Raw genomic sequence first — 10373 nt, 5'->3', positions numbered from 1 at the left:
GTTGATGTTGTCAAGTCGAATTCGGATTAACCAACCAATAAATTTAAGATAATAAATGCATAAAGGGAAAAATAAACACCTCTTATCTCTATCTTATACTCTCTGTCTTTTCAAGTATGCCAATAGGCAAAGGACAAAGGAACAAGGGAAGGGCATGTATTCTTTATTCCTAACTAACACAAGCCTCCAAAAAGAAAGTTGTCCAAACTGCTACTGCCCTGATTCCAACTCCCCCCCTGCTTTTGGCATTTCTTCTGGACTTTTCTTTATTATTTTATTTGTTTCAATTTATGTGATAGTAATATTTGAAATGTAGCCATAAAGATTCTTTATGCAACATAGGAGTATAATATTTCCCCTTTTGGAGTTTTGATCCCCACATCCTTCCCCCCTCTCAACTTCTTCAATCTCATTTTCAACTATAACTCCAAAATATTAGAAACTAGCTTGGATTTAGTTATTATTCTCACAGTTTAACAGAAGATCAAAGATTCATGCTAAATGACTAAGTCATTGACCGATGAAAATAGCTACAGCTTTACTTCAAACACATGCCAAAGAAAAAAATTAATGGATATGCAAATTTACAAATACTAATAATAACTGGAAAATCATCCATTCAAGAGAACAAACTGTCATATATATATATATGCCAGAATAACTGGAGTAGGAATTTGACAATTAGCTAAAGCCTTCCTACTCAATCAAAAATAGATTGTCCCATTTTTCAATTTACTGCTTAAGTATTAATTCTCCTCCGTTCTTCAGTCTCATTATTTCTATATTGAAAAGGCTCGTGAAAGAAAATTGAGAGAAATACATTCATCGAAAAGAATTTAATTTACGTACATACACAAACTGATGTATAACTTTTTAATATTATAAGTTAAATTAAACCTATTATTATATCATGTTATCTATGTTATTTTCAGATGACTAATTTAATTTATATATGGACAGTTATCAATAGTTAATTTTGCATAAGTTGATAATATAAATTTATTTTTTAATGACGGTGTATAGAAGTTGCTTACGTCGAGATGGCGGTAGGGGTGGGCATATTTCGGTCCGAATCGAAAAAACCGACCGAATCGAAAATATTTTTATTTTGATTTCGGTTATTCGATTTTTTCGGTCGATTTCGATTTAAAATTTTAAAATTTAAGTTTTTTGGTTCGGTTTTCGGTTATTAATTTATTTGGTTCGGTTAACCGAAAAATCGAATTATTAGCAAACCAACAAATTTTCGGTTGGTTTCAGTCTAATTTATCGAAATTTTGAAACAAAACGAATAAATTCGTCGGTCCAATTATTACATAGAGAGAGCCCAATATGATAATGTTCAAACCGAAAACCGAATCGAAATAAACCGAACCGAAATTAGAAAACCGAACTGAACCAAACTTATTTCAGTTCGGTTTCGGTTACTACTTTTACAAAACCGAAAATCAAATAACCGAACCGAACCGACCGAATGCCCACCCCTAGACGGACAGCAATTTACTAATTATAGCGAGCCAAATTTGGATATTTGTCGCTTTTGAAAACGATACACAAAAATACCTGAAAATAGCACGAGTCATTTCAGATCGGTAATTAAAAAATAGCTAGTGTTTGCAAATTCATTAAAAAATAACCGTTATTTTGCTGCAACACGAAAAGTTCCAACATAATATACTGGAGTGCACTTATGTATGAACTTTCAACATATTATGCTGGAACTCCAGCACACGAAAAGTTTCAGCATAATATACTGGAGATTGGAGCACATGTATATAAACTTCTAGCATATTATGCTGGAACTCCAGTATATTATGCTGAAACTCTAGTATATTATGCTAAAAGTTTACATGTAAAAAACTCGAACTTCAATATATTATGCTGGAATATTTTTCGAAAACAGTATTTTTGTTCAAATTTATCTTTACATTAAAAATAACTAAATTTTAATTAATTTTGATATTGTGTCTATTTTTCAATCAAAGTCTCACTATTTTTGAATTACCCGAGAGAGATCCAATACTGAGTAAATCTTGCAATGGCGTTATATTCATAGACTCTTATTTCAAAGTAAAAAAGGCAAGTGATTAAGCAAATTTAAATTAATATGGAACCTAGGAAGCAAACGTTGAATCTCCGCTATAAACTACAAAGAGCAATACAACATCTTCAACAATCAACCTTCATCTCCGTATTAGTCTACGTGTATAACATTCTGTAGATTAGCAAAATGGTACGCTCTCCGTTTCAATTTATGTGAATCTATTTCCTTTTTAGTCCATGCAAAAACAAAATAACCTCTTTCCTTATTTGGAAACAATTTACCTTTATGCAATATGTGTCTCATTTTTAACTACAAGTTCAAAAGTTTTCTCTCTTTTCTTAAACTTCGTGTCCAATCAAATTGATTCACATAAATTAAAACGGATGGAGTATTAATAAGCTAAGGTAGATTAAAATGGAAACTTGGTAAAAAAGTAAAACTTTCCATTTCCACTCAACAACGACACTTTAATTGAAAAAAAAAAGTAAACGGATTTTTTCTTCTTTCAACAAAATAAAAAAGGTACAGAATACAACATCTTCATCTTAACATTTCTTGATTCTGTACATCACATCGACTAAAATGACCTTGTTTCCATGAACCCTTTAAAAAACAAAACATTTCAAAGAAAAACAATTCAGAAATAAACCCAAAACCCAAACCCCCGAAAAAGAAAGCTAAATGGTAAAGAAAAAAGAAAATTAAGATGAAGAAAAAATTAAACCTTTCTGTATCGTCTTTTCAATATTATCAAACGACACCGTTGCCTCCACGAGCTATAGCTTCAGCGACGGAGCCCAATTTCTGAAGATTCAATTTGACGACTGTATCAGCAAAAAGACGAGTGTCTTCTTCAGTATTCCCTTCAGGTACATCAACAACGTAAGATTCCAAAACAACGGTCGAGATTTTCCCATCGCGTTGCTGATCGAATCCATGTACAGTAGTAACTGACCTGTAATTCCTCAACCTATGTTCCCCACCAATTATACTGAAACCCGTAACGTACTTTTCATCATCCAAAATATTAAGCCTCTCAGTACTTGTATCCGCCGGTAAACCGGAGATGACGTTGACGTAACGCGTGGCACCCACAGCGATGGAGAAGTTTTCTCCGACGGAACAGCTCTTGATGAAGTGTTTGTATATCTGGGGTTTGTCGAAACGGCGGACGACGGACCAGACGATGTGCGGCGGCGCGTGGATGCGTTGTGCGAGTAGGGAAGAGCATTGTGTGGCTGAGTTGACTCGGTATGTGTGGAACTCAGTCACACTTGATTTTAGCTCATCGAATTCTTCTGGTGTCAAACCGGGTGGAACCGTTAAGTGATGGGTCGTGTTTGATGACCCGTTTGGTTCTTCTTCGGGCTCTTGATGCTGCTGATGAACGTGGGTCGTTGAGCTCTCAGATTGCTCCATTAAATGGAAAGAGAGAGAGAGAGAGGTTTGAAATGAAAAAGATGGAGAAAGAGAACGGGGGAAAAAGATTTTATTTTGTTTACATTCGTGAGCGATTAAAGGTGAAGAGAAAGGCAAATGGAAAAAATAAAGTGTTTATTTTATTCTTATTTTAATAATAAGTGAATAATAGAAGAGAAGCAATCCTTTGTTCTTTAATGTCCAATAGTCTTTGACTCTATATATTATACTCCCTCCGTTTCAAATTTATGTGAATTTATTTCCTTTTTAGTTTGTGCCAAAGAATGATCTCTTTCCTTATTTGACAACAATTTACCTTTATGCAATGATTTATAGCCACATAAAATATATGTACCTCATTTTACACCACATATTCAAAAGTCTTCTCTCTTTTCTTAAATTCCGTACCCAGTCAAATGGGTTCACATAAATTGAAACGGAGCGAGTACATGTTAATTCCTCCAATTTTGTAAAGGGCAAAATAAAAGCACTAAAGTAGAAGAACATTCAAATATTAAAAGGTATCAACTTTTTTAAAAATAATAGATAAGAAAAAAATACTATCTGTTTTATTTATTTTATGTGATATTATTTTTTAATTAATTAATTTTTAAAGAATGATTCATTTCTATATTTGAAAAATATTTCATCTTGTTCTTAATGCAAAGTCTTTATAGTTATATTATCATCACAAGTTCAAAATTATTATAATTATATAAATAGTATAAAATATATAAAATCAAAAGTATTTATTTTTCTTAAATTTTATATCAAATTATAATATATCACTCAAATTGAAACGAAGAAAGTGGAGGATATAAAATGAGATTGAGTAAAAGAGAAAATTTAGAGTGTGTAGATATAAAAAATGAAAATGTAGAGTGCGTAGCAAAGTGTCAAGGTCAAGTAAGTGGGAGGACAGGTTGGTTGCTGCCCCGCTAGGTGGCCCATGATTGGTCGAAAGGTCAGCTAAGCTCTTAAGCTGCAAGTCAAGACAAGTTATTTGTTTTTTTTCCCTTATTTTTCACAAGTCAATACTCCATTTATTACTATTTCCACTGTTTAGGACTGGTAAATGGGCCGGTTCTGGGCCTAAACGGGTTAAGTGGGCCGGTCCAAACGGTTCCGAGCAGGTCCCAAATTAAACGAGGCCTAAACGGACTTTTTATAGGGACCGGCCCGAGACGGTCCCGGGCTAAACGGTTCCGGCCCGCGGGCTAAGTGTGCCCAATATATTTTTTTTAAAAAAAATTAAATAGATATTAGAGATAAAAGGATGTTAAAAAAAATATCTAAGACAATGCTTTGTAAATTTTATTATAGAATTGTGACCTAAATTTTAATATTCAATATTTAATATCGAATATATATAGTATATAAGATATATATATATATATATATATATATATATATAAGATGTATATATTCAAATTGGGTTGAAAAATAAACTATTTAGCTTTCTAAAAGAATTTACTATTCCCTCCATTCCAATTTATGTGAACCTATTACATTTTTGGTCCATTCCAAAAAGAATCACCCCTTTAGAGACAAAAGGATGTTAAAAATAATATCTAAGTCTAAAGACAAAAATATAGAGATATGCCTTGTAATTTTATTATAGCATTAAAAAATATGACAATATCTTTTTTAGTCTTCATTCCTCTATGGAATGAGCACAACAAGGTGTTAATACCACCATTGAGAAGAAAAAGAAACTAATCAAGATGTTCCAAAATATAAGTTACATAATACATACTAATTTTTGTTCATACAAGTTACATGATATCTCTTATAAACTTCATAAATCTATCAAGATCCGGAGGAATTTCCGTTGGTGGTGGGGGAAAAGTAGCTTGGTCATCGCCACTTCCGGGCGAAGCAACATCCTCCGCAAGTTCAGCTAGCATTTCTTCGTAAGCTTCGTCTTCATTTGGTTGTGATTCAGCAAGTCCAAAATTTCTTCTTTCCGACCGGATCCAATCTCTGAAAAGTACTGATTTTTCCAAACTCTCCCTCATAGATGCTCTATAATCACCGAGTTGAAGTCTTCTTGACTGAAAGCGCTTTCTGATGCCACTGTTGAAGCTTGAATAGTTAAAATATCTCGGGCCATCCTTGAAAGAACCGAAAAGTATTGTCCTTCCACCATTCCAAAAGATTAAAGGAATCGTCGGGATTCACTTCCTCAATTCCCTGTGACAAATAAACTTCAAGCTCATTCAATTGTGAAAAATCACTACTACTAGAACCTTGAGAACCCCTAAATTCCGCCCAAGCACTAAGTGCTCTTACTCCCGCAGTTCTTTTAGATGATTGAGAATCAGAAGAAGAATGAGTTGGAACATTTGGTCTAGCATGATTTAATGAAACTTGATAAGTATTAAAAATAGTTTGAGCATTTATTCTAATTGAGGCTATTATTTTTGGAAGTTGAGACAATTCCTCATCTTTAAGTGCTAAACCATTATAAACAGTTTCATACCAAAAATGAGGATCTTCTAATTTCATACAAGGATTTAACAAAGCAGAAACACCATAAATAGGGGGAATAGGGAAAAAATATTTTTTAAACTTTTTTCTCATAGAATCAATAGCAAGTTTATAAATTTTCCCACCCTCTGAAAAATGAGCAAACAAATTTGCAAGTTCTGCAATATAAACTAAACAGTTAGAAATAGTAGGATAATATTGCCCAGAAAATTCATTTGTAGCAATATAAAATTTTTCTAAAAAATCTACAAGTATTTTAACATTAGCCCAATCCCCATTTGTAAGGTGCTCACCATCATCACTTATATGTGCATTAAATATTGAGTTTATGGGATTTCTATATTCATATGCAACAACCAAACTTTTATACATGTAATTCTATCTAGTTGGACAAGGTTTAGGAACCTTTCTTTCTTTTAGGCCAAATTCATCGCATCTTTTAAAATATTCTCTAAGTCTACTTCTACGGTTTGAATAAAAAAGCTAGTTAAGAGCCATTTTAACCTTTTCAATTTTAATATTTAAAATTCTCATACCATCACCCACAATTAAATGGTATGACAAATACATCTAACATGAAAAATATTACTAAATGTAGGATTAAGCAAGGCTATAGCATTTGTGTTACTAGTAGCATTATCCATTGAAATTGACATTATTTTATCACTAATACAAAAATATCTACAAATATATGTAACTGTGCTAGCAATAAACTGCCCATGTGTGCCGTGAATTAATTATTCTATAAGAAATAATGCGCTTTTGCATTATCCAATCCTCATCAATCCAATGACTGGTAACAGTAACGTAATCACAGTCGTTACCACTTCTACCAGTATCAGTTGTAATAGCAACACGACAATTTATATGAGTAAATAAATAGCACAAATATTGTTCATATTCATGTTTATATTTATAAATATGGCTCTTTACGGTTGTGCGAGGAAAACCTTTATAAGTAGGATTAAAAAAATTTCTAATATAATGTACAAAGTTAGGGTCATAAGGAAAACTATAGGGTAAACACATAACAGTTACCATTTTTGCCAATTTTTCCCGATCTTTTTTTGGATCATAATATAAAATACCACCGGTAACAATATTAATTCTCGGTTGAAATTGATTTGAACCGGTACTAGGGTCAACCTGACTAGGAGTAGGTAGACTTTTTCCCTCGGCCAAAGCTTTCAGACGAAGATATCTCACTCTATCTTGAGGGTGTTTCATTATGTATCTAGCCAAAGTTCCCATCCCCCCTCCCCCCCCCTCCCGCGATCCAAAATATTTAAAAACTAACTCCGTGCCACAAGTTTTATACTTAGACTTATTTTCTGAAATTAGTTGAGTAAAAAATGGCCAACGGGAGATGTTTCTGTCCGTTTGCTAGGTTGTCGAGAAAAAATAGGGGTAGTAACAGGAGTATCAAATGGGGCATCATTTGGATTAACAGGGTTATCACTAGTTGGGTTAACATCATGAGCAGGACTAGTTGGTGTATCATCATCCGGTTGAGTTTCATCAAAATCTATTTCCTCGTCATCATTTTCATCAATAGTTGGATTAGAATAAAGAGCATTCATTAATTCATGGTCTAATTGTTCACCAGCTCTAATATTATGGCAAAATTGACTTTCAGTAAATTGTAATAAACTATTATCGCTATCAAGAATAGCAGGTGTAGGACGTATATGGAGTTTGGTTCGGGGAGCCCGGGGCAGTGGAGGAGGAACAGATTGAGCACTAGATTCGTCACTCTTGAATTTTTACTTATTTTTACCAAATTTTTTTTTTAAGGAAGCCATCTTAATTAATAAAGTAATAGAAAATAAATAAAACAAACAAAATTATAATATTAAAACTTAAGAGTTGGAATGAGTTTACCGAATTGACGAACAACTTGTTGAAAATTGATTATCATTGAAGACTTCAATTCACCAATTTCATAATTATTTTACAAATTGTAACAATAAAGTAAGCAATAGTAGCAATTATACAAGAAAATTAGAGAAAGATTGATGATTTTGTAAGAAAAAAATGAAAGAATTATGAGGTATTTATAGTTGAAAATAGGGAAAAAGTGTAATTATAAAAAGTTTGAGATTAAAACAAAGTTGGGGGAGGGGGGTTAAATGACTATTTTATAAATAGACAACGGCTATTTTTGACAGCCCAACGGCTATATTTTTTTTTTTTTTAAAAAAAAAGCCGTTGGGACCGTTTGGCCCGCTAAGGGACCGGTCCGGTCCCGGACCCTGGCGGGCTAAATGGTCTCGTGCCTGGCGGGCCCAAATCATAGGACCGGCCCACAAGACCGGCCCAGGCCCACTAAAACCGGGCTAAACGGTCCTGGCCCGTTTAGCCCGTGTGGCCCGTTTGGCCCGCGGTCCCGGGCCTGGACCGGCCCACTTGCCGCCCTTAGTTTCAATTTATGTGAACTTGTTTGACTGCACAGAGTTTAAGAAAAAATAAAAAATTTTAGAATTTGTGGTACTAAACAAGTTAAAAAGGGGTCCAGAATATTTATGTGGTTATAAAAGTTTCTCGTTAAGAGTAGAATTGAAAGTTTAAGCTAAATTGTTTCAAAATTTAGAATTGAGTTATTTTTTTAAAAATGGAACAGAAACAAAAAAACCGAGGGAGTATCTTCTTCTTTTTCGAATGAATCTTTACTTTATTTGCTCTTTTCTATTTCGTTTTCTTTTCGAGTAATTTGATTATACTTTGACCAAGGTAACGGCGATATTGTAATATGGAATTTTGGATTTATATTTTAAACTTTTTGAAGTTACAATATAAGTTCATTCCATGGAGGTGATGTTTAAGCAACATTTATTTCTCAAATTAGAGAATACGTGCAATCGTGAACAATTTCGCAACTTTTTGTATTAGCTTGATCATAAATACGAGAAAGCAATCTCTCACGCTCGTGTTCATGATCAAGCCTCAATTTGCAGGCAGTATACAAGTTGTCGAGTTACAACTTACAAGAGTTGAATCGATCCAGCTTGATCAAACTCGAGCGTTGACCAAGTTGAGCCAAATCGAGCCAATGATTAGAAAAAGAATTAGCATCAACATCCACGTCGGAAATAGATGAAAACCGATTGAGACTTTCGCTATAGATGAAATCATGAAACCATGACTTTTTAAATCCCTTATCGTGTGTAAATATATTTGTTAGTATATGTTGGATAATCAAGAATACACCAAATTAGATTAATTATAACCCGCAGCTCGATTCAAGATGCACTTGAGTTAGAATCGTAGAAGGCTTAAGCCGATATGTACTACTAATCGTCTAAAATTAGGTGAGATATTTTTCTCCTTCCCACTAAAAAATTAGGCAGGCTCAATATAATTGATGCAGAATAAAATATGAGTATCTTGGTGCATGCGTCATTGAAATAAGAGTACGAGACTTTGGACCTGTTTATTTAATCGTTGCTAATTTGACCTTTAAACTGTTAGGTTTAAACATTTAAGTTCTACACATGAATGTGTTATGGTTCTGTAGTTAGAAATAATAAAAAAGCTTATATAGACCTCCTTGAACTAATAACTTCAATTATTGCTAGTGTGACCTTTAAATTATATACTACGTTTATCTTAATTTACACAAAATACAACCTATTTAAGACTTATTTAAATAAGTTACATTTTCTTTAAAAAAATTACATAAAATACAATTTTTCATAATTTTTTGACTTTCTAATTAGATTTGGTATACCACTTCATATCCCTTAAATATCTCATTTTAGTATGTGCAAATAAGGATTATCGTGAAAACTATCATTATATTTAAATGCATAACTATCTAAGATTTCTTAATCCACCAAGAACAATCTTGAGTTCATAACATCAGTTATGTGTCTAACTTCCATTACACAATAAAAGTTGAGGACTTTTCATTTGCTTTTAGATGGGCACATTACTCCCCTAAACGTGGGATACTGGTACTGAATGCATATCAATTTATTACTTCTAAACCTATCAGTAACCCTCTTTGTATTACTTCTAAACCTATCATCATCTTGTGTATAACAACTCTCCTTCGCCATTTAATTTTCAAGATCAATATAAAAATAAAGTGGCTTTTTCTTGTGATGACACAACGTTTATGGCCGGTGTTGCTTCTTTTGGGTGTCTTTTGAGTTATAAATATTCCCGTAGAGAAAAATAGTGCAAAATGAAAGAGTCATCCGAATGCAATCTGTGTGTGTCCCTCTTTTACTGTGTCACGATAATGAATTAAAAGAAGACGAAGAGGAGATGTATGTTCTATGTGCTTCTATGTGATATACTTGATATTGTATATTTTATCTAATATGACTAAAAGCCAGGTAATTAAATCCAAATATATATATATATATATATATATATATATATATATATATATATATATATATATATATATATATAT

At 32.9% G+C, this 10373-nt stretch overlaps 1 protein-coding gene across 1 annotated transcript; it reads right to left on the bottom strand.

The window, feature by feature from the left end:
• Nucleotides 1–2521: 2521 nt before the first annotated feature.
• LOC104096450 (abscisic acid receptor PYR1-like) lies at nt 2522–3649 on the bottom strand. The gene has a single exon (XM_009602817.4). It carries the CDS (start codon nt 3461–3463, stop codon nt 2795–2797), a length of 669 nt encoding a protein of 222 aa, XP_009601112.1. The 5' UTR covers nt 3464–3649; the 3' UTR covers nt 2522–2794.
• Between the last annotated feature and the right edge of the window lie 6724 nt (nt 3650–10373).

This window comes from Nicotiana tomentosiformis, chromosome 6 (genome assembly GCF_000390325.3).
Source record: "Nicotiana tomentosiformis chromosome 6, ASM39032v3, whole genome shotgun sequence".
NCBI lineage: Eukaryota > Viridiplantae > Streptophyta > Magnoliopsida > Solanales > Solanaceae > Nicotiana > Nicotiana tomentosiformis.
This window is presented reverse-complemented; position numbering and strand designations above follow the sequence as displayed.